The following is a 23,815-nucleotide window of genomic DNA, read 5'->3' on the forward strand; positions in this document are numbered from 1 at the left end:
CAGGGGCGAGCCCTTCTGCTGCTCCATCCATATGGGTGGAAGGCTGGGGTGCAGTGGGGTTTAAACCTGCCGGGACCCGCCGGGGTCTTCGGAGCCGACCGCCCTCCCACCCTCTTTCCCTCTCACCTTCTTCCGCCCCGCAGCACAGGCGAGTGGGTGCGGCCCACAGATTGACGGCACAGGTTCCGCCCCCGCCCCGTCTCTAGGGCGACACTGCCTGGTTGTCCCAGCCCCTGTGACTTTGGTCGGAAGTGCGACCTTGCAGCGGCGACTAGTCTCCATGGAGACACCGGAAACTTGCTCTGACCTAGTAGTTCGCCGCGCCGCTGCAGCGGCGGACTTTGGTTCCGCCGGCGTTGCGGCCCGGAAGTGCGGCCTTGAAAGTGGTGAGCTGGAGGCGGCCACCGCCCGGCCTGGTGCCTGAGGAGGAGCCGGAGGTGGGGTCAGGCGGGCATCCCCCTGCCGCAGGGCCGGCGGGGAGGCCGGGGCGTGCCCGGGGAGGGGCGCCCGCGCTAGGCTTGGAGCGCGCGCCGCAGACGTGAGGGGGCGCTGCAGGACGGGGGCACTTCGCGGGCAAGAGCGCGGAGGCGGGAAACCTAGTCGGCTAGGGCTGGGGCGGGCGCAGCTGGGGCAGATCAGAGAAGGGGCTGCTGGACTCAGGGTGAGGCGCGGGCAATGGCGCAGAGAACGGGAGAGGGTGCTCGGAGCAAAGTGCATGGCGTGGGCAAAAGCGTGGTGGCGAGGACGCCTGGGTGCAGCGTCTCAAGGTGGGCCTTTGTTCCGAGGCGCCCAGAGGCTCTGCTGCACCTGCACTATAGTTGGAGCCTGCTGGGGAGCACGGCGGGGGTGGATCGGAAGAGGAAGGGTTCAGTCCCTACGGATTGAGGCGCAGGTTTCTGCCCCCGTTGCCCGGGCACGGATTTGAAATCCTTTAGGTGCTGGGTGAAAAAAGACGGTGAAGGGTGCTTGTGGCAGAGGTAACGGTACGTGCGGAGTTGGCCCGTTTGAGGAATTGCCTGGAGAGCTCTGAGCGAAGGAGGGTCCCGAACTGTTAGGTCTGAACAGGCTCCCTCTGGCTGTCGCGTTGGGAATAGACCGGGAGGTGGGGGGACGCGAGGAGGTTACTGGGGCAGTGGAGGTGTGCAGAGTGGTCTGAGGAGTCAGATATGGATCGTGAATGGCCCCAGCAAAGGAAAGGCTGTTTGGGCTTAAGGCGCCCGAGGGGGTGAGTCTGAGACCGAAGTAGACCCCGAGGAGTTAAGAGAGGCCTCACCTGAGCCAGGCTGGTGCAGAGTGGGTGGGTCTCAGGGTGTGTCTTTTGTCCTGACTGATGCTTCTCCCCTAGACTGGAGGTGTGTGTGGCCTGGGTGTGGGGCGAGCCAGGTATCTAAGATAGAGGGGAAACTGAGGCCAAGCAAGCATGTTGCCTGTTTGTTGGTGAAGTAGCTGAGCTTCTCAGATTCCCATTGTTCCCAGGGGGGTGGTACCCCTTTCCCTTTCCAGTGCCTGAGGCTGGGCAGTGCTGGGATTTCGAGGCCACAGTTTAACAAGAAGTGTCCATATTGCTCAGCCATGCTGATCTTGAGGCCTCTGCCGCTCCACCTGCACCCAACCAATCACACACCCCTGCACAGTCCACAAGCCCCCTCTCTGTGCCTCACCCACACCCTGCGCCCCACAGGCCCAATCAAGATTCCAGGAAGCATGAGGCTGCAGGAGGCGTCTCCCGCTAGCTGTGCTGGAGCGGGCCAGAGACCATGTATTTTCCTCCCGCAGAGCACCTGCTAGGCTAATGCCCAATCTAGTCTCAACTCTGTGTGACTATGCACACCCCGAATCGCTTAGCCCCGGAGGCAGTTCAGGCCAGCCACACCCCTGCGAAGACTTCCATATACACTAGTTAAAGTAGCCAGGTTCTGAGGCAGCAGACCTCGGCCTGCACAGGGCCTTGGATGTTCCAAGGTTGGGGGCTGTATCAAGGGAGATCAAAAAGAAGCCACTCATGGTGGGAGTCGCAGCCAGCAGGGTGGGGAGTGGGTGAGACGTGGAAGCCTGTTCTAGATAGGGGTCCCCGCCCTCTCCTCCACAGGGTGTCCTGTCAGAGGAGGATGTGGGGAAGGCTATGGATACCAGAGTTCCGGGAAGGGTGGGTGGGGCAAAATAGGGGAAGCGAGCCCTGGAGTTCCCCACGCTGGCAGTAAGCAAGACCAGAGGGCAGCAAACCTTTGGTATCCCCAGCCCTCTCACAGCGGTGTGCTGGGGGCTTCAGAGGTAGAGGGGGCTGCAGAAGTCCTGGGGCGGGGGCAGGGAGTCCTGCTGTGTTGGGAACCAGGACTTCGAGGGGCCAGGGGCATTGGAGAAGGTTGGGGTTCCTGAAGCCTGGGGGTGTGGTTCACCCTTGGGCCCTGTCCCGCTGAAGGGATGGGAACGCTGGGGCAGAGGGGGGTCCCTGGCTGACTTCCTCTTGCCCACACCCGCTGGTCCGGTGCAGATGGCGGCAGCGGAGGCGGTGCACCACATTCACCTGCAGAACTTCTCCCGATCCCTGCTTGAGACCCTCAACGGGCAGCGGCTGGGTGGGCACTTCTGTGACGTGACTGTGCGCATCCGCGAGGCTTCACTGCGTGCACACCGCTGCGTGTTGGCCGCCGGCTCGCCCTTCTTCCAAGACAAATTGCTGCTCGGCCACTCTGAGATCCGCGTGCCGCCTGTGGTGCCCGCGCAGACGGTGCGCCAGCTCGTCGAGTTCCTCTACAGCGGCTCGCTCGTGGTGGCGCAGGGTGAAGCGCTGCAGGTGCTCACAGCCGCGTCGGTGCTGCGCATCCAGACGGTCATAGACGAATGCACGCAAATCATAGCCCGCGCCCGCGCCCCTGCCCCGGGCCCCCCCGCGCCCGCGCCCCTGCCCACGCCCGTGCCCCCGCCGCTCGCGCCCGCGCAGCTGCGCCACCGCCTGCGCCACTTGCTGGCCGCGCGCCCCCCGGGCCACCCCGGTGCCGCGCACACACGCAAGCAGCGCCAGCCCGCGCGCCTGCAGCTGCCCGCGCCCCCCGCGCCTGCCAAGGCGGAGGGATCGGATGCCGACCCTGCCCTGACCGCTGCGCCAGACGACGGCGCGGACGACGACGACGACGAGACCGATGAGGAGACCGACGGCGAGGATGGCGAAGGCGGCGGCCCGGGTGAGGGCCAGGCGCCCCCTTCTTTCCCCGACTGCGCCGCCGGCTTCCTACCCGCGGCCGCGGACGGCGCGCGCGAGGAGCCGCCTGCGCCCGCCGGCCTCTCCGATTACGGCGGCGCCGGGCGGGACTTCCTCCGGGGGACTTCGGCTGCCGAGGACGTGTTCCCCGACAGCTACGTCTCCGCTTGGCAAGACGGAGATCAAACCGCCCCTGAAGGCTGTCCCGCCGAGACCCCTGCCCCGCCCGACTGTGTCCTATCCGGACCCCGCCCACCTGGCGTAAAGACCCCCGGGCCGCCCGTCGCGCTTTTCCCCTTTCATCTGGGCGCTCCCGGGCCGCCAGCGCAACCCCCTCCCGCGCCCTCGGGGCCGGCCCCTGCGCCCCCACCCGCCTTCTACCCAGCGCTCCAGCCGGACGCAGCTCCCAGCGCGCCTCTAGGGGAGGCCCCGGCCCCACCGGCCGCTCCCAGCGCAGCCCCGTCGACCACCCCTGCGCGCGCCCCGGGTGCCGAGCCGCCCGCCTATGAGTGCAGTCACTGCCACAAGACGTTCAGCTCCCGGAAGAACTACACCAAGCACATGTTCATCCACTCGGGTGAGCCGGGCTGGGTCTCTGAGCCTCTTGATCGTTGGAGATAGGCTTTTTGTTAATACTTGATGACCCTAGGGGTCAAACACAGCCTGTCTCCCCCTGTCTGATTCAGGGGGAGGGGGGCAGCCTACTCTGTCACCCCTGGAACATGATAGCAGCCAGAAGGGAGGGGGTAGGTATGCCGGGGTCTTTCCCAGTGTAAGGGTGCTGGGCCTTGCTAGACTGTCCCCAGAATGGTGGCCAGCGACCAGACAGTCCAGAACGCTCTGTGAGCGTGGCAGGGATGGGGGAGGGGTAGCCCGCGGCCCTGTGCCAGGCACGGTGCGGTTTGGGGGCGGGAAGGTCCCTGGAGGTGGGGGTAGACCTGAGTGGTCAGCCTCGGTGGGCAACGATGTCCCAGACCTGCGGGGGTCCCCGCTGGGAGGCTACCTGTTGGAGTTGTGGGTCACAGACAGGCAGTGACATCCCGGTATGACCCTAAGGGTCGGGGAGAGGGGCGTCGCTGCCGGGCGGGGGGATTCCGGATGGATGGCTGGTCCGGTTGGGGAGGGGAGTCCCTGCCGGCAAAGGCGCCCCGGGGCCCTTCCCCACCTGACCTGAGTTTGCTGCCCGCCCTGTCGCCCGCAGGGGAGAAGCCCCACCAGTGCGCCGTGTGCTGGCGATCCTTCTCGCTGCGCGACTACCTGCTCAAGCACATGGTCACGCACACGGGCGTGCGCGCCTTCCAGTGCGCCGTCTGCGCCAAGCGCTTCACGCAGAAGAGCTCGCTCAACGTGCACATGCGCACCCACCGGCCGGAGCGCGCGCCGTGCCCCGCCTGCGGCAAGGTCTTCTCGCACCGCGCGCTGCTGGAGCGCCACCTGGCCGCGCACCCTGCGCCCTGATCCGGGCATGGGGCCTGGCCACGCCCACCGAGGGATCGGTCAAGCCCCACCCGCTGTCACGCCTGCCGCGGCCACTTGACCACGTTCCCGCCACCAGCCCACGCTTTCTCCTGAGATCAGGCCCTTCTCCTGCTTCCACCCTTCTCTCCAGCCCAGCCCGCCTTATTCCTCTCCTCCTACGTACTCGGCCCTCCGGGTGGGGGCTGGCTGGGGATGGTCAGGGACCCGACCACCTCTGAGAACTGGATCATCTCCAACCTGAACTAGGGCTCAACCATGGTGCAGGGCCTAGGATTCATGGCTCCGACTCTGGTTCACGCCCCTCCCCTCCCATGAGTGGGGTGGGGTCTGCTCCCCTGCCCCTGTGTCAAGCCGGGAAATGTCCCCAGCTCCCCGACCCGAGCTAATCCTCCCTCATCTGGCGCCTGGGGCGTCTCAGGTGGGCCCATCATGGACTGAGGCCTGGTCTTGGGACCCCTGCTCTGTAATAAAGGACTGTGGGCCGTGGGGCCGAAAGCTGGAAGCATGTGCTCCCGGACCCGTGTGTTCCTCTTCCTCACAGACCGACTGTGGGTGTTGGGCCTCAGTGCCCCTGTCCCTGGCAGCATCCCTGCTGCTCCCTGGGCTCCTTTGGGCTGCGAGCGGATGATCCACTTTGCCATCTCGTGTCTCTGTTCTCTGGGTGGGAGTGGGGTGCACGTATGACTGGCGCTTGACTCTCCCAGAGCCCTCGGTCCTGTGGGGAGGGGTACAGGCGGGTCTCGGAGAGGGAGGCCACGTGTGGGAAATTCGCAGCCACAATCCCAGCTGCTGCCGCCCAAGATAAAGATTTCGAGGCCCCTCCCCCCATATCTTCCAGACAGAATCTCTAGCCTTCAGACTTCTCCTCTGGTTGAGCACCGCGCTTTTGGGGGTCCAGGGGGTCTTTGGGGCCAGGCTGCCACTAGGGGGTCCGAGCCCCAGGATAGCTGTCCTGGCCGGCAAGGCCGGAAGTGCCAGGCAGGGCTGGGGTGGGGGCAGGGCAGAAAGCGGCAGCCGGGACCCTTGGGCTGCCCACTGGGCTGCGGAAGATGGCCAACCAGTGTCAGTTCGAGGCTACTGTCCGCGTGCCCCATCGCACTGTCGGCACGTGGCCTGGGCACCCCGGTCCAAAGTATCTGGAGCCGGTGAGGGGGGTGTGGCCTGTAGGGCGCTCCAGTAGCCCAGCTTGCTGTGATCCTAGGCCAATGGCAACGTTTCTCTGCGCTACCCCCTGTGACTGCCTCCCAGAGGAGGGGGGCTAAGGCTTTCCTGGTCCAACCGTGCATAGACTGCCAGACCCACATTCCAGGCAGAGTTCAGCCTCCTGAACCCTGAGCATGGTCCCCACTGATGACAAGGGTAAGGCAGAGAGTCAGAGTGGACCACATGGGTTGGGGGTCAGAGCTGGGTTTGAATTCGGGCACTGCAGGTGTTCAAGGGCTTACTGAGCACCTGCTGTGTACCTGGCAGGAGGCTGGGGGCTCATTCCAGCCAGGCCCCATCTCCTGGAAGATTCAGATTAAGTAGTTGCCACAGGAGAACTTCCTGGTGAGGTTTGCAGATGGGAAGGCAGTGCTTACAACCAGAGCTGCCCTGCTATCCTGCTGAATTTGCATTTGGCATGGCTGGAAGTTCAGTTTCCTGAGAGAGGGATTTCTGCCTATTTCCCAAGTGCCTGGGGCACAGCGTGGGGGACAGAGGCAGAGGGGCTGGAGCCACGCGGAAGACCAGGCAGAGTGAAACAAACAGTTGGGGTTAAGAAGGGCTGGAGGCAGAGTCCTGGAACCACCGCCATGGCCAGCAGCCTCTGGGTCACCGCCAGGGGGTGGGGCTGACGGGTTATCAGCCCGGGCAAGAGGTGGGCATTCCTGGACGTGTCCCTGAGGCAGGAGCAGGTACGATGGGCATCTGGGGACGACTGGCCTTCTTGCTGTTGCTGCTGTTGCTGCTGCGAGGCCTGGGGCAGTCCTCGTGGCCTGCAGCAGTGGCCCTGGCTCTGCGCTGGCTCCTGGGAGACTCTGCCTGCTGTGGGCTGCTGGTCCTGGCTGTGCTGGCGTGGCCCTGGCTCGGGCCCTGGATGCCCCACTGGCTGAGCCTGGCGGCCGCGGCCCTCACACTGGCTCTGCTGCCCACGCAGCCGCCCCCAGGGCTGCGCTGGCTGCCTGCAGACCTGGCCTACATCTTCAAGGTTCTCCGCCTGGGCCTGAACATCCAGGTGCGCTTGAGCCGGCAGCCACCTGACACCTTCGTAGATTCCTTCGAGCGGCGGGTGCGAGCGCAGCCAGGGAGAGCGATCTTGGTGTGGACGGGGCCGGGGAGCCGCTCGGTCACCTTCGGGGAGCTGGACGCCAGGGCCTGCCGGGCGGCGTGGGTCATGAAGGCCGAGCTGGGCGACGCCACGGGACCCCGCGCTCAGGAGCCCACTGCCCTCCTCGTGCTGCCCTCGCAGACCATTCCTGCCCTGGGCCTGTGGCTCGGGCTGGCCAAGCTGGGCTGTCCGGTGGCCTGGATTAATCCACACGGCCGGGGGGCGCCCCTGGTGCACTCGGTGCTGAGCTCTGGGGCTCGGGTGCTGGTGGTGGACCCAGGTGAGGACCTCAGAGACCAGCGGAGGTCGGATGTGGTGGGGACAGGGGCAGGAGACAGACGTGGAGGATTGCTGTTCAGAGGGTCCTGGTGGGGGCTGGGCAAGAGCTCCGCGCCCCTCACCCACCCCCAGGCAATTAGGGCCAAAACTTAGTTGCTGGGAAGTAATTCTGAGGGCACCAGGGCTTTGCTTTGTGTTTTCTTCAACATGGCTATTTCAACTTTTTTTGCCCCCCAATACAATTACGGGGTTCTTTACAGATAAGGCAGATGCTCTTCTCTGCTGGCTGCTTCCTCCATGGCTGGCAGTGGGCTCCTCTCCCACATCTCGGGTCCCCCCCCACCTCAAAGGTGGGCCTCCTCTGAATTCCTCCTCTGACCCATTCCCACAGGCCTCCGCGAGAACCTGGAGGAGGTCCTTCCCAAGCTGCAGGCAGAGAACATCCGCTGCTTCTACCTCAGCCACTCCTCCCCCACGCCGGGGGTGAGGGCTCTGGGGGCTGCCCTTGATGCGGCACCCTCAGACCCCGTGCCCGCTGACCTTCGAGCTGAGATCAAGCTGAGAAGCCCAGCCCTGTTCATCTACACCTCGGGGACCACCGGTGAGGGCGCCCAGCAGTCCTAGCCCAACCTCTGAACCCTTCTGCTGACATGACTCCAAGCCTGACCTGTGCCTCAAACTTGACCTCTGAAACCCACCCTGCCCTTTGATTTTGACACCTGGCCGAACTCTGACCCCCAGTGTTATTTGAATGGTCAGTGCCAGAATCCTGCCTCTGCCCAGTAAAGAGCCACTGAAACCCTGAACTTTGGAATTCAGCCTCTGAACTCCAGTCCAACGTGTCCTCCCTAAACGCGCCCACAGGTCCCATACTTGACCACCTTTCGAGAGCCTCAGACCCCTGACTGTGCAGACCTGATCCTGGAGACCCACTCCTGCGTGCGGGTCCCTCTAGTGCTGTCTGTGCACCACCCCACTCTTCCCATTGCTTCTTCCCCCAGGGCTCCCGAAGCCAGCCATCCTCACGTACGAGCGGGCGCTGCAGATAAGCGGGATGCTGACCCTGTGTGGGGTCACAGCTGATGACGTGGTCTACACGGTCTTGCCTCTGTACCACACGATGGGGCTGGTCCTTGGGGTCCTTAGCTGCCTGGAGCTTGGTAAGCCCTTCGCTGAGGACCACCCCCCAATCCACAGGACTGCCAGACTTGATGTCAAAGCCCCATAGGTTACCCAGCACCCCAGGTTCTTACCTTCGACAAGGGACAGTGAGCCCCAGGGCTACCTGGACAGAGGGCTGGACACCCAGACAGTCCTTAATGGCTGTGCTGTAGTTGGGAGGTGAAAGAGCTGATGTGAGTGTTGGTCACTCGTATCTATCATCGTCACAGGCGGAGCCAGTGAGGGAACACTCACCAAACGTTCCATCCGGTTGTCGTCTCCCTAGACACCTGACCATGAATTCTGTCAACAGACTGCGCTGGTCTGTTTTTTGTTGTTGTTGTTGTTGTTTTTTCCCTGAAATTTTAACATGGAAAATTTTGAAATATAAAAATTTCTAAAATTCTCTACATGTATCGTCAAGTACTCACCACCCAGCTTCAGCCACCATCAGCATTCTGCTCTTCTGTGTTTCGTTTATCGCCTCCCCCTTATTCCCACTTGTCTTTTTACTCATATTTTATTTAAAAAAATTTAAAATCATGGACAATTTCAAACATACACTAAAGCAGAGCAGTCAGTTTGATGATGCTTCCCATATCCTCACCCAGCCTCAACAATTGTTAACATGTTGCCAATTTTATTTCATATGTACTCCCTTCCTTCTTTCTGGATTATTTTGGAGCAAATCCTAGACACTATCTTTTTGTTGGTAAATATTGCAGTATGTATCTCTAACGGGTAAGGCCTTAAAAAACTGTAACCAGAGTGATCATCACTCCTGAAAAAATTAACAGTAACTCTTTGATATTATCTGATGTGCACTTCATGTTAAAAATTTCCCCAATTGTCTTACTGCCTTTTTGCAGATAAACTGTTCTCATTGTACTTGCTTGCTTGGTCTCTGCTCCTCTCCCTCCCACACTTCCTGGTAGACTAGATGTTCCCTCTAGAGATGTTTTCAGATTCAGTCCAATTATTCTTGTCAAGAACCTTGGTGGGGTGCAAAGTGCCTCCTAATTTGTCACGTTGGAGGCTGCTCAAAACTGGGATCCTACCTTAGGCTAAGAAGAATTGGGAAGCTTTCACTGGAAAAATCCTTATCAACCTCCCCCCTGGCTTTAGCAGCTCTTGAAAACCTTTCCAGAATCCAGGCATTTCACTAGGAGTTGCTAACAAAGCTATCGGTTTCAAGGACCCAGCATCCATTTTCACAGAGAGGGCATTCTATTTCACCTCTGTCAAGATACAGCCTCGAAGAAGACACATGCTTGCTACCTCACCAAGCACACGAGCCATCGTCCCTTTGGGTGCAGGGATGATATTTAGCTTTCGGGGTTTTGTTGAGGATTAGGGTTGAGGTAAGGAGAGTGCCATCCACAGAGCCAGCTGCAGAGGAGGGGATCAGAAAAGGAGGGAGCAATTTCCTGGAGTGCATGTAGTGGCCCCTAAGATGTATTAATCCATGTGTCCATCCTTCAGAACATCCATATATCCATCCACCAACCCACCCACCCATCACCCATCCACCCTTCCACCCACCTTTCCATCCACCTACCCATTCATCCATCTATCCATTTGCCGAGCTAGACATTCCTAAGACAGTTATCACAATCAAGAGTGATTCCTACTCACAGCCCTTATTCGGCAGTGCTCACTTTGTACCAGGCACCGAGCTTTCCACACATACTGGAGACGGGATTCAAACTCAGGCTAGGCTGTGCTCTTCTCATGGGAATAGTTTTGGCTGGGCCAGCAACACAGAGATGAGCCTGATGTCATCTTGGGTTTCAGGGGCCACAGCCAGGTGATCAAAGCAGCTTCTCACAGTGGTTTGGAAGCATGACCTGAAACCCTTTCCTCTCCTCCCTCCAAGGAGTGACCTGTGTCCTGGCTCCCAAGTTCTCTGCCTCCTGCTTCTGGGACGACTGTCGGCAGCACGGCGTGACTGTGATCCAGTATGTGGGCGAGGTCCTGCGGTACCTGTGCAACACTCCCCAGGTGAGGTGCTAAGATTAGGGCTCCAAGGTGAACACCCCAGGAATCACCCCAGGTAAAGATCTCAGGTAGATTCAGTCCAGGACTCAAGCAAGGTCCCTCAGGTATCAATAGAACACCCCAGACAAGAGGCACGGACAGCGAGTCCCACACAAGGTTTCCAATCATGGCTGCTCTGATGAACAGCGGTGCTATCTCGGGCAGGTGACTTCACGTCTCTCAGCCTCAGTGTCCTCTTTGGGAAATCAGGAATAATACCTCAAGGGGGTATTGTGAGAATTAAACACGTAAAGTGCCTAGAACAGGGCGTGGCTCAGGATAAACTCACTAGATGCGAGCTGGCCTCATGCTGTGTATCAATGATGTATGGACCCTGGGTAACTGTCTCTAAGCAAGATCTCCAGGTATCCTTCCAAATATAGTCTCTAGGTCACCCCTCAGGGGAAGGTTCCTGGTAACTACCCCCAAGTAAGGCTCCCAGATAACTCCCCAAGATAAAGCTTCAAGTCACTCCCCAGGTTACCTTCAGGTAAAGGCCCCCAAGTAACCCCTCCTGGTAAGGCCTCCAGTTAACCCCGCCCCCCCAGGTAAAATCTTCAGGTAACTACCCCTATATAAGACCCCAGATGCTTCCCCTAGGTAAGACCCTAGATGAGGCCTCCCATCGCCCCTAGATATCTCTCCAGGTAAGGTTCCCAGGTAACCCCTGCAAGTAACTCTCCAGGTACAGACTCCAGGTAACTGCTCAAGTAAGAACTCAGGTAGATCACCTAGGTAAAGACCCCCCATCACCTCCCAGGTAGCTGCTCAGGTCAGGACCCAAGATAGCCCTCCCGGGTAAGGGTTCCTGGGCACACCCGAGGGCACCTCCTCACCCTTCTTGGGATGTCCCTGCAGCGGCCAGAGGACCGAACACATAAAGTCCGCCTGGCGATTGGCAGTGGACTCCGGGCAGAAGTGTGGGAGACCTTCCAGCAGCGCTTTGGCCCCATTCGGATCTGGGAAGTCTACGGCTCCACGGAAGGCAACGGTGGCTTTGTCAACTATCCAGGGCGCTGTGGGGCCCAGGGCAAGACAAGCTGCTTCCTTCGAGTGAGTGTGTTGGGCGTGACAGTGGCCCTGATTGAGGCTGAGCCCACAGGACCTCTGCTGACACCTCCCCACCCTCCACTCAGATGCTGTCCCCCTTCGAGCTTGTACAGTACAACATGGAGACAGAGGAGCCTGTGAGGGACAACTGGGGCCTCTGCATCCCTGCGAGGCCAGGTATGGGGGCTGGGGGACCTTCCCTGGGTGTGGGGAGGGCGGAGACCCTAGGTCTCCTCCGTGGCTGGAACAAGCCACCCAAAGCCTTGAGGTTGATGTCCAGTGGTGGTGTCTGCAGTCCTCACCTGGACCCTGAGTCCCAGGCCTGTCTGACAGCGGTCCGGGGCCCTCTCCCTCTCAGCTTGTCAGCTCTGCCCAGCTCTTCTGCCTCAACCTCTTGTCCATTTGAGTTGTTCTCTTGAGCTTTCTGTGGAAGTCACATCCTCCCAGGCATCAGTCTCTTGTCCTGAACCTTCTCCTAGGGTCTTCTCTCCGGGGGCGTTGCAAGGTCCTGGCGGAATCTCTCTCTTCCCACCACCATTTGCCTCTCTCCCTCGTCCATCCTTGTTAGCCTTTCCCTATTTCTTTTCTTTTCTTTTTTTTTTTTAAACACTTAGATAACATTTACTATGTGGCAGGTATTGTGCTATACATACAATTATTGAATATCTACCCCCAGCATGTTGTCTGGCCCACGGCCAGCGGTCAGTTTGTTGAGTGAATGAACCCAGCCCCTATGTGCACACGTGCAAAGTTGCTGACTACCCCCTGGAACAGCCCATCACACTGACAGATAACTGGTGATTGGAAGGATCTTCTTTATATTGACCCCAGCTGCCTCCCTGCAATTTCCACCCTCTGATTCTATTTCTGCCCCTGTGGGGCCACACAGTACGAGCCTTAACTGTCCTTCCGCAAGCTCGACTTCGCAGCATCTGAAGACTCATTCGTCCCCCCAGCTTCTCCCTTCCCGACACTCCCTGCAGAGACTCCTCCGGGCTCCTTTCCGCGGCGGTGGTCCCCCTATTTCTAATGGACTCCCTGACGCCACCTTCCCTCTCCTTCTGCCTCTCATTTTCTGTCTCTGGATCTGTTTCTGGGTCTCTCTCTGTCTCTTCTCTGGCAGAGTCCCGGCCGCGGCCTGGTGGGCTCCTGATGTCCTCGTCCACGGCTAATGCTGGACTCCCACTCCTACCCCCCAGGGGAGGCAGGGCTCCTGCTGACCCAGGTGCTGCGTCACCAACCTTTCCTGGGCTACCGTGGGCCCCGGGAGCACACAGAAAGGAAGTTGGTGAAGAACGTGCGGCGCCCGAACGACCTTTACTACAACACCGGGGACGTGCTGGCCCTGGACGACGAAGGCTTCCTCTACTTCCGCGACCGCCTCGGGGACACCTTCCGGTCCCGCGGGGTTTCTCAGGGCGGGGCTTCTGGATTCTGGAGGGGGCGGAGCTTCGTGGACAGGAGGCGGAGCGTCTCCTTTCCAGGGGCGAGACTTGTAGATGCCGGAGGGGGCAGGGCTTGTGGAAGGAGGCGGGGCCTCTCCTTTCCAGGGGCGGGACTTCTGAATTCCAGAGGGGATGGGGCCTAGTCGCCAGGAGGCGGGGCTTGGTCAGGGGCGGGGCCTCCTTTCCTGGGCCCTGGTCCCAGCACCCCCTCCAACCCCGCAGGTGGAAGGGTGAGAACGTGTCCACGCGGGAAGTGGAGGGCGTGCTGTCACTCGTGGACTTCCTGCAGGAGGTGAACGTCTACGGTGTGCCTGTGCCAGGTGCGGAGGGTTCACCTCATTCTAACCCCCCAATTGCTTTGTGGGTGGTGCCGGAGCTTTGTTACAGGTGGGGGGCTGCTGGGACCCAGGGGAGAGAGTCAGTCGCGGGCACTGTGAGGTGGGTCCGCCGAGGATGCATGTGCTCCACAGGATGTGAGGGCAAGGTGGGCATGGCTGCCGTGCAGCTGGCCCCCGGCCAGGCGTTTGATGGGCAGAGGCTGTACCAGCACGTGCGCACGTGGCTCCCCGCCTACGCTGCCCCTCATTTCATTCGTATTCAGGTGAGCTCACCGTGGCTGGAGTAGGTGGGTGGGAGGTCTCGGCGGGACAGTCACAGTCGGGGTTACAGTCCCTGCCCTTGCAGGACGCCTTGGAGATCACAAGCACGTTCAAACTGGTGAAGTCGCGGTTGGTGCGCGAGGGCTTCAACGTGGGCATTGTTGCTGACCCCCTGTACCTGCTGGACAACCAGGCCCGAGCCTTCCGGCCCCTGACTCCAGACATATACCGGGCAGTATGTGAGGGAGCCTGGAGACTCTAACCATCGGGTCAGCCCACAGGACGTCCGAAGGCACTAGGCCCAACGCTGATCACCACCCCCTCTTGTATCGTCACCCACACCCCAGACCTGCACGGCGTCGTCAGGAATCCCAGCCTCTCCTTATCCCCAGCTGCACAGTGTGGGATGACCCTGGCCCCGCAGCAGAGCGAGAATAAACTTGGATGTGTACACAGATGTCTGTGTGGATGGGGAAACAAGCAAGGAGTGCAGGGGCCGGTGCCCTCACTTACCTCAGGGTCCCCCCCTCCCACTTGAGGAGTGGTCAAGGCCAGGGGTGTGGGAGGAGCCCGCAGGCCCACAGCCACCCCAGGTGGAGAGACAATTCTATCTGTGGGTCATTTGTGGCCTCTGATGCAGCTGAGGCTTGGCTAGGCCAGTGGATGTGGGCGTGGTCTGGAGGATGTGGGGAGAAGTGCCATGATGGGCAGTCTGACAAAAGCCAGAGGGCGTTGGACTGAGGCAAGAAGGGTGTGACTGGGGGAGGAGTGTGTCTGGCAGAGTGCATGTGCAAAGGCCCCGTGGCAAGTCCCTCTGGGGGAAGCAGAGGCAGAGCCTTCTGGAGAACAGAGTACACAGTGTCTTAGGGTCCATTGTGGGAGCAGTGGGCAGGGGGATGTTAGCAGGAGCAGTTGTTGCTGGGTGACGTCCCCGAGGCAGTATCATGGTCCCACGGGCCCCTGGGCACTTTAAGGTGGGTTTGCTATGAGGATCTTCCGGTCAGTGGCGGCGGCCGGGCGCTGTGTGCAGCCTGAGCAAGCAGACTAGGCCCTGCGGGCCACCCCTGTGGTTATCTTCCGGGATGTGGCAATTCCTGTTGTCATTGACTGTTTCTCTGCCCTTGGGGCCAAGGGAGCCCCGTCTGTCCCCCACAGAACCACAGCCCCTTCTTGGCACCGGTGCACACAGCTGGACTCAATCTGGGCCCACTGTGGTCCAGCCCGCCTCCCTGCACACACGAGTTCATCAGGTTTGTTCACACGCCTGTTCCCTCCATGAGAGACCCTGGCTAGGAAGGGAGCTGGGGCTGTGTGAACATAGCAGCAGAGGCCCCGGCTCGCCACCCCTGCTTTGGCCCAGGCCTACTTCCTCCTGGAGCACACAGTAGGTCCAGTATCGTTTGATAGCTGGCACATAGCAGCAGAGACTGGGCTGGTCCAGGTTGAGGCGCAGTGTCCTGCCCTTAAGGCCCTTGTACCCTCCGGGACCAGAAACCAGCTTGGAAGAGAGCTTGGAATGTATGGATGAAGCAGTAGAGGCTGCCACTGGCCACCCCACTGCGACCAAGTGCTCCTGCCATGACTGGTCACTGTCCCTTAAGATCTGCTGGGCACTGCTCTACAGGTTCTCCAGGCTTCCCTGGAGAAGGAAAAGCTGCCCACCGCCTGTGCCAGCATGAGCCGATACGTCCGCTTCTCTTGCATGTACCATGCTGCGAGTGGGGTGAAGTTGTGGCCATCACCCCCGATGAGGAACACTGCGTTCCTGCACCCAGGTCAAGGGGCCCTGACTGGTGAGGCCGTGTCACTGCATTTCCTCTTGACAGAGGAGGCTAGCGTCTGGGATGTGAGCCGAAGAGACCCACCCAGTCAACAGAAGAACATGTGCTGGGATGCCTGGAGAGTGGCGCGGGGGGACGTGTGCTGGACGCGAACCTGGGTCTGTGGATCCCGGAGGTTTCAGTGTGGATTGAGAGCGGGCCGCTTACAGCCTGGATGGCCTGGGGCAATGCCTAGAACCCCTTACCTCCCGAGCACTGTCTTTCTTCATTGTAATGGGTGATCGTGTCCACCTCAACAGATGTTTATGGGGATTAAACAAGATAGAAGTGCAGGGAAAGTTCCCCACAAGGGCTACCTGTCGGCCCTGACATGGGCATCCTGGCTCGGCTCTCACTGCGGGCCTGTTTCTTCATCAGCAGCGTCACTGGGAGGGATCATTGTCAGCAACAACAGGATCAAACTGTACCTAAGAACCCTCAAGATTGCCCTTGTAGCTGGGCTAATGCGGGTACGTCTCAGTCAACAGTCTGTGTCACCCTCATCCCATCTCACAGGGTGGGTGTAGCGTTATTCCCACTTTACCGTCAAGGAAGCCCCGGCTGAGGGGGTGCTTCAGCCATGAGTTATTTAGCCAGTACCATCAGGGCAGGCGTCAAGTCCCTCCGTCATCGCATGGATGTTATAAAAAGATCTCACTATGGATCTGAAGGCTTACAGGTTCACCAGCACTTTAAACAAATTCCTGCCCCTGCAAGCCCCAGTCAGCTTCGGACATTCACAGTTTTTGCTATTACCTTTGCAAGGATTAAAACATAATTGTTGGGGCTTCCCTGGTGGCTCAGTGGTTAAGAATCCTCCTGCCAATGCAGGGGACACGGGTTCGAGTCCTGGTCCGGGAAGATCCCACATGCCGTGGAGCAACTAAGCCCATGAGCCACAGCTACTGAGCCTGTGCTCTAGAGCCCGCAAACCACAACTACTGAAGCCCGCGAGCCACAACTACTGAAGCCCGTGCGCCTAGAGCCCGTGCTCTGCAACAAGAGAAGCCACCGTAATGAGAAGCCCGCGCACCGCAACGAAGAGTAGCCCCCGCTCGCCGCAACTAGAGAAAGGCCACGCGCAGCAAGCAAGAGCCAATGCAGCTTAAAATTAAAAAAAAAAAATGTGGCTGGTGGCCCCAGCTTTCTCTCCCAAAGGCTGCTCATGTTAACGCCAGCAAGGAGGTTTGCGCCTGTTGTTGTTTTCTGCTGCCTTGTCAGGTAGAGTCACAGCTTGGAGCCACTTTAAATCCCGTGTCTTCAAGTGACAGGGACATTGGCTGTTCCTCCTCGCGACTTCTCCATTTGTGTGTTTTGCTGACTTTCCTTTGGAGGTTTGCCTTGTTCTTAACAATTTAAAGGAGTCCTTCAAATTTGTCTTTTCAGGATATTAGCCTTTTATCTGTACTGGGTGGCACAGATTTGGAGCAGACTCTCTTAATCTTGTTTCTGTATCTCTTTGCTGTACAGAAATTAGACTTTTATGTAGTCACATAAGATTAAGCCAGTTCCGTAAAATAACTGGATAGATTTCTGTATCCCTGGGCTTCCGTTGTAGAAAATCCATTACTAATGGATTTTTAACTGTGTTGCCATGGGGTTGCTCATAATATCCATAAATGTATATTTCCTTATATCTCTGATACAAGTCTATTTGGTGGGTACATTTCACTCTTTTTTCATGACTAGACTTACATGCTTTAGTGGCCTGTCTCATTTCTTTGCTCAGGTTCAGTGGCGTCATCTATTTTATTTATTGTTCTGTGCAGAGAGCTCTATTTGGGATTTATTTGCTCTACTCTTCTGGATTGGTCTTTTAAGTTTGTGTACTGTCCCTGCGTGTGTAAACTTCTGGGGTGACGAGCGGGCACGGCCGGGAGAGCCGGCACAAGCGGTCCTCTCCGCTGGGCCAGGCTGTCCTCACTTCACCCCTGAAAACAAGATCCCTGTAAGCCTACCCTGTGAGCAGAGTCTGTGAGCCGCCTCTAGCTTCACTCTGCCGTTGTTTTGTGACTTCAGGCCTTTACCCCAAACCATGTCTCCCTCACGCTGACTTGGGCCTCAGGGCCCTAATATACATTTTGCAACAGAAGAAAAGCAAGTTTGATAGCCCCCGCGAAAGACTCTTTCCCTTTTGGATGTCAGCAAATAGATCGTACAGCAAGACACAGTCTGATTTGGGAGTCCCTTCTTGGCCTGGCAAATTCAGTGGACAAGAGTCAATTTACTATGAAACAGCGATTCCTTCTCTGATCCAGAGGTCTTTTCGGGAGAATTGTCAATAGTTTGCTTTTTTGGTCTTATTTCTAAATGTGTTTGATTACGATTAAAAAGGTAGATCCTATAACATCTCTTTATCACACTTCACACCCTTTAGCGTGGTTATAAAAAAAGACAATAACGGGCTTCCCTGGTGGCGCAGTGGTTGAGAGTCCGCCTGCCGATGCAGGGGACACGGGTTCGTGCCCCAGTCTGGGAAGATCCCACATGCCGCGGAGCGGCTGGGCCCGTGAGCCATGGCCGCTGAGCCTGCGCGTCCGGAGCCTGTGCTCCGCAACGGGAGAGGCCACAACAGTGAGAGGCCCGCGTACTGCAAAAAAAAAAAAAAAAAAAAAAGACAATAACAAGTGTTGGGGAAGGTGTGGAGAAACTGGAAGCCTTGTACGCTGCTAGTGAGAATGCAGAAGAGTGCAGCTGCTTTAGAAAACAGTCATCTCAAGGTTAAATGTAGAGTTACTGTATGATCAGTAATTCCAGTGCTAACATACTCTTTTTTTCCCCCTATAAATTTATTTATTTTTGGCTGCGATGGGTCTTCGTTGCTGCGTGGGCTTTCTCTAGCTGCGGCGAGCGGGGGCTACTCTTCGTTGCGGTGCACGGGCTTCTCACTGCGGTGGCGTCTCTCGTTGCGGAGCATGGGCTCTAGGCGCACGGGCTTCAGTAGTTGTGGCTCGCGGGCTCTAGAGCGCAGGCTCAGTACTAGTGGCGCACGGGCTTAGTTGCTCTGTGGCATGTGGGATATTCCCGGACCAGGGCTCGAACCTGTATCCCCTGCGTTGGCAGGCAGATTCTTAACCACTGCACCACCAGGGAAGTCTCCTAACATAATCTTATACCCAAGACAGATAAAAACATATGTCCACACAAACCCTCGCACATGAATGTTCATAGCAGCATTATTCACAGTACCAAAACGTGCAAACAACCCAAACTGTCCAAACAACTTAGGAATGGATAAACACAATGTGCTACATGCATGCAATGGGATATTATTCGGCAGCAAAAAGAAGAAGCCCTGATAGATCCGCAGAGACAGAAAGGAGACTGGTGATCGTCAGGGGCCGGGGAGGAGGAGTTGGGGATGACTGCTAACAGGTGTGCGTTTTTTGGATAATGTGAGAAAATGTTTAAATGTGTGGTGATGGAAGCACAGCTCTGTGGATAGACTAAAAACCACTGAATTGTATACCTTCAAGGGGTGAATTGCATGGTATGTGAATATCTCCATAAAGCTGTGAAAAATCTCTACACTGAAATGTAACATTTTATGATGTTTGCATTCATTTTTATTTTGTAGAATATGAAGCTATTACCTGTCTTGATGGTGAGCCTGTGGCCTCCCTTCAAAGCCCTGCTCTCCTCGCCCTGCTTCAGCCTTGCTCAGCAGCTCTGGGGTGTGGTGCTCCACCCAACTCTGGAGCGTCTTAATCTAGTACCATGGCTCCCACAGTGGGCAGTGGGCACCCGAGGGGGCCCACTGGTTTTCTTTTTCCTTTTTAAAAATTTTTTTTGAATTTTATTATTTTTTTCAGACAGCAGGTTCTTATTAGTTACCTATTTTATACATATTAGTGTATACATGTCAATCCCAATCGCCCAGTTCATCCCACAACCACCACCCCCGCCACTTTCCCCGCTTGGTGTCCATACTTTTTTTTTCTACATCTGTGTCTCTATTTCTGCCCTGCAAACCAGTTCATCTGTACCATTTTTCTAGGTTCCACATACATGCATTAATATATGATATTTGTTTTTCTCTTTCTTACTTACTTCACTCTGTATGACAGTCTCTAGATCCATCCACGTCTCTGCAAATGACCCAATTTTGTTCCTTTTTATGGCTGAGTAATATTCCATTGTATATATGTACCACATCTTCTTTATCCATTCATCTGTTGATGGGCATTTAGGTTGCTTCCATGACCTGGCTATTGTAAATAGTGCTGCAATGAACATTGGGGTGCATGTGTCTTTTTGAATTATGGTTTTCTCAGGGTAAATGCCCAGTAGTGGGATTGCTGGCTCATATGGTAGTTCTATTTTTAGTTTTTTAAGGAATCTCCATACTGTTCTCCATAGTGGCTGTATCAATTTACATTCCCACCAACAGTGCAAGAGGGTTTCCTTTTCTCCACACCCTCTCCAGCATTTGTTGTTTGTAGATTTTCTGATGATGGCCATTCTAACTGGTGTGAGGTGATACCTCATGGTAGTTTTGATTTGCATTTCTCTTATAATTAGTGATGTTGAGCATCCTTTCATGTGCTTCTTGGCCATCTGTATGGCTTCTTTGGAGAAATGTCTATTTAAGGCTTCTGCCCATTTTTTTGATTGGGTTGTTTGTTTTTTAATATTGAGCTGCATGAGCTGTTTATATATTTTGGAGATTAATCCTTTGTCCGTGGATTCATTTGTAAATATTTTCTCCCATTCTGAGGGTTCTCTTTTTGTCTTGTGTGTAGTTTCCTTTGCTGTGCAAAAGGTTTTAAGTTTCATTAGGTCCCATTTGTTTATTTTTGTTTTTATTTCCATTTCTCTAGGAGGTGGATCAAAAAAGATCTTGCTGTGATTTATGTCAAAGAGTGTTCTTCCTATGTTTTCCTCTAAGAGTTTTATAGTGTCCGGTCTTACATTTAGGTCTCTAATCCATTTTGAGTTTGTTTTTGTGTATCGTGTTATGGAGTGTTCTAATTTCATTCTTTTACATGTAGCTGTCCAGTTTTCCCAGCACCACTTACTGAAGAGGCTGTCTTTTCTCCATTGTATATCCTTGCTTCCTTTGTCATAGATTATTGACCATAAGTGCGTGGGGGCCCACTGTTTTAATCATCTTCTCTTCAACCAGCCCTAGGGCTATGGGGAGTGGCTGCACGCACAACACGTGTAGATGAGCTCACAGCCTGCGGAGGAGAGCACCTCACACCACAGGGTCACGTGCTCTTGGGTGGCCCCTGGCCCCTGCTGCAGGATGTGTGACTGGCTTTCTGGAATAATTCTGCAGGCTTGGCAGGATCAGCCATTTGATGGGGAGGGCTGTGTGACTTGGGGCTGTTACTGCAGGAGTAGTGGAGGGAGGGAGGGGGACTTGCTACCTGCCCTTGGGGCGCTCCTGGTTTCAGGAGTTAGGGAGGCACCTAGAATCGGGCTCTGCTTTTAGCCTTTCCCCACATCCGCAGATGCTTCCACAGTCAGACGGACCCGTGTCAGATTTTGGCTCTGCCAATCACTGGGTCACCTCAAGTAGGCTGACCTCAGGAGCAGCGGCAGAGGAAGGAGAAGGGGCTGGAGGGAGACCCAGGTGAGGAGGAGAGGCGCTTGGGGTGGTCGTGAGGATCACAGGAGACTGGGGGCGGGGGGCGAGCAGCTGGAACTGGGCAGGAAGACACCTCCTGCAGCCTCAGCCCAGAGACAGCCCAGGGGATGGCAGGGGTAAGGGGCTGCCACGGGAGGGGTGGCCTGGCCCGGTTTCTAACGTGAAGAGGTAGATTCTGGAAGCTGCCCTGCAGGCTGACCATGCTGCTGAACTGGCTGGGGCAAGCGGTCTAAGAAAAGCGAGGGAAGGGACTTCCCTGGTGGCACAGTGGTTAAGACTGCGCTCCCAGTGCAGGGGGCCCGGGTTCGATCCCTGGTCAGAGAACTAGATCCCACATGCATGCTGCAACTAAGAGTTCACATGCCGCAACTAAGGAGCCCACCTGATGCAACTAAGACCTGGGGCAACCAAATAAATAAATAAATGAAAAAAAAAAAAAGACCCGGCACAGCCAAAGAAAGAAATATTTAACAACAACAACAAAAAAGCGACGGAAGATGAGGACGGTGATGGATCTGACTACGTGAAAATTCCAAAGTCAGATCAGATGCATGAAGATGTGACCAGCGGTGTGGCCCACACCGTGCATTCACAGGAGAGGAAACCCACGTGAGCGGCTGTGGGGAGGAGGGTGCAGCCCGCCTGGCACCCATGGAGAAACAGTGCACTTGGGTTCTGCCTGCAGGATGGAGAAGTCGGTAGAGAACGGGAGACCAGGGTGTTCTAGCTGCCAGGGAGCCCTTCTGGAGGGAAGGCAGACAGGCGGGCCCCACGTTTCCGGAAGACACTGACATATCCATGAGAATTTAAAAATCCCATGGTCCAGGGCTTCCCTGGTGGCGCAGTGGTTGAGAATCCGCCTGCCAATGCAGGGGAATACGGGTTCGATCCCTGGTCTGGGAAGATCCCATATGCCGTGGAGCAACTAAGCCCGTGCACCACAACTACTAAGCCTGCGTGCCGCAACTACTGAAGCCCGTGTGCCTACAGCCCGTGCTCCGCAACGAGAGAAGCCACCGCAGTGGGAAGCCCGCGCACCGCAACGAAAAGCAGGCCCCGCTCACCGCAACTAGAGGAAGCCTGCGCGCAGCAACGAAGACCCAATGCAGCCAAAAAAAAAAAAAGGCGTTCTGGATGATCCGAGTGGGCCCAACGTCACCACGAGGACCCTCAGAGGTGGAAGGGGAGGCAGAGGACAGTGGCAGGGTGACGCCCTGTGGGAGAAAGCCGACTGGCCACCGCTGGCTCAGAAGGTGGGGAAGGGCCGTGAGACCGGCTCGCAGGCCATCTCTAGGGTGGAAAAGTCGAGCACACGGGATGGGTTCTCCCAGAGACAGAAGGCACTCAACCCTGCCGCACCTGGAGCTTAGCTTAGTGAGACTGTGCCTGACCCCTGACCTCCAGAACTATAAAATAATGTTTTAAGACAAAAGAAAAAGGAAAAAACAAGAACAGAAATCCCATGCTCCCGGAAACTCACCGCTCCCACTTTGGGGTGTGTCTGTTCTGAGGAAACAGCTAGGTTGCATCTGGGGTGTCTGCTCAGGTGCGGCCACCACAGCACTGGGTGCTAAGGGGGGCGGGAAACAAGGAACTATCTGGGCTTGGTGGGAACAACACTGCCGGCCAGAAAACGGGATTTCCACCCCAGCATTTTTAATAACACAGGGAGCTGCGTGGTAAGAGCACGATTCACAACGTACAGTAGCTTCACAAGCTGTGTGACACAAACCCCCGTGGATGAACACTGAGAATAAGACAGCAGCATTAGGAATCGTTTTTGCGATCTCCTTTGCCCTCTTGTATACTTCAGATTTCTCTAAGTGAACATAAACTACTTTTAAATATGCAAAATTGCATTAGAAGATAGCCCATCGCTCTCCCTCAGCACCTGGCGGTCCTGACATTGGGCCCTCGGCCTGGCCTGAGTGCTCGGGCCCTGCTCTGTCCTCTTCCGCCGTGTCCCCGGCATGGATGAAGCTTCCTGCTTGCCAACCAGATTGTAACAGGGAAGCACCTTTGTATTGTGTTACAAGTTAGTAACCGGAGGGATGTTGCCTATAAGCTTCAATATACACAATGGCCCATTCCTGGGAGCCCTGCCTCCCAGGTATAATGGGCGTTAAGCTAAAATACCTTTGTTCAGCTCCCAGGAAACCTCCTGACCAGGCCCCCCTGTGAATGACTGCAGGGAGAAGAAACGAACACATCCTCTCCCGGAGCTGATCTGAGCCAGGAAATGTTTCACTTTACTCCCTCCCCTTTCAGTATGAAAGAAACCTGAATTTTAACTCACGCAAGATGGTTCTTTGGGGCACGAGTGCACCACTTTCTTGGTCTGCTGGCTTTCTATTTTTTTTAAAAGCACTTTCTTTTTTTTTTTTTTTTTGCGGTACGCGGGCCTCTCACTGTTGTGGCCTCTCCCGTTGCGGAGCACAGGCTCCGGACGCACAGGCTCAGCGGCCATGGTTCACGGGCCCAGCCGCTCCGCGGCATGTGGGATCTTCCCAGACCGGGGCACGAACCCGTGTCCCCTGCATCGGCAGGCGGACTCTCAACCACTGCGTCACCAGGGAAGCCCAGCACTTTCTTTTTTAATGAATTTTTGGCTGCGTTGGGTCTTCGTTGCCGCACGCGGGCTTTCTCTCCAGTTGCGGTGGGCTTTTCATTGCGGTGGCTTCTCGTTGTGGAGCACAGGCTCTAGGTATGCGGGCTCAGTAGTTGTGGCTCTCGGGCTCCAGAGCGCAGGCTCAGTAGTTGTGGCGCACGGGCTTAGTTGCTCTGCGGCATGTGGGATCTTCCCAGACCAGGGATCGAACCCGTGTCCCCTAGGTTGGCAGGCGGA

At 56.8% G+C, this 23,815-nt stretch overlaps 2 protein-coding genes across 4 annotated transcripts; both read left to right on the top strand.

Annotated features, from left to right (window-relative positions):
• Positions 1-335: 335 nt before the first annotated feature.
• ZBTB45 (zinc finger and BTB domain containing 45) lies at positions 336-5,180 on the top strand. 3 transcript variants are annotated; one of them, XM_027097402.1, is made up of 3 exons: positions 336-437; positions 2,492-3,776; positions 4,401-5,180. In XM_027097402.1, the coding sequence occupies exons 2-3, from the start codon at positions 2,492-2,494 to the stop codon at positions 4,655-4,657; spliced, it is 1,542 nt and encodes a 513-aa protein (XP_026953203.1). In that variant the 5' UTR covers positions 336-437; the 3' UTR covers positions 4,658-5,180. The 3 variants fall into 3 exon arrangements, with proteins under 3 accessions (XP_026953203.1, XP_026953202.1, XP_026953204.1); XM_027097401.1 differs by lacking the exon at positions 336-437 and adding an exon at positions 444-983; XM_027097403.1 differs by lacking the exon at positions 336-437 and adding an exon at positions 444-767.
• A 98-nt stretch (positions 5,181-5,278) lies between these two features.
• On the top strand, positions 5,279-14,011 carry SLC27A5 (solute carrier family 27 member 5). The gene is made up of 9 exons (XM_027097415.1): positions 5,279-7,266; positions 7,657-7,866; positions 8,267-8,425; positions 10,303-10,427; positions 11,322-11,516; positions 11,600-11,690; positions 12,713-12,911; positions 13,181-13,559; positions 13,643-14,011. Exons 1-9 carry the CDS (start codon positions 6,579-6,581, stop codon positions 13,817-13,819), a joined length of 2,223 nt encoding a protein of 740 aa, XP_026953216.1. The 5' UTR covers positions 5,279-6,578; the 3' UTR covers positions 13,820-14,011.
• Positions 14,012-23,815: the final 9,804 nt, after the last annotated feature.

The sequence above is a fragment of the Aethalodelphis obliquidens genome, unplaced genomic scaffold (assembly GCF_003676395.1).
Source record: "Aethalodelphis obliquidens isolate GAN/ISIS:26980383/991018 unplaced genomic scaffold, ASM367639v1 scaffold113, whole genome shotgun sequence".
In the NCBI taxonomy this organism is placed as follows: domain Eukaryota; kingdom Metazoa; phylum Chordata; class Mammalia; order Artiodactyla; family Delphinidae; genus Aethalodelphis; species Aethalodelphis obliquidens.

Excerpts from the sequence above, each read along its gene's own strand:
- ZBTB45 (XM_027097402.1), top strand. The coding sequence starts at position 2,492 with ATGGCGGCAGCGGAGGCGGTGCACCACATTCACCTGCAGAACTTCTCC. Across the intron at positions 3,777-4,400 it reads GCACATGTTCATCCACTCGG|GGGAGAAGCCCCACCAGTGC; the intron begins GTGAGCCGGGCT and ends TGTCGCCCGCAG.
- SLC27A5 (XM_027097415.1), top strand. The coding sequence starts at position 6,579 with ATGGGCATCTGGGGACGACTGGCCTTCTTGCTGTTGCTGCTGTTGCTG. Across the intron at positions 11,517-11,599 it reads AGACAAGCTGCTTCCTTCGA|ATGCTGTCCCCCTTCGAGCT; the intron begins GTGAGTGTGTTG and ends CCCTCCACTCAG. Across the intron at positions 12,912-13,180 it reads CGCCTCGGGGACACCTTCCG|GTGGAAGGGTGAGAACGTGT; the intron begins GTCCCGCGGGGT and ends CCAACCCCGCAG.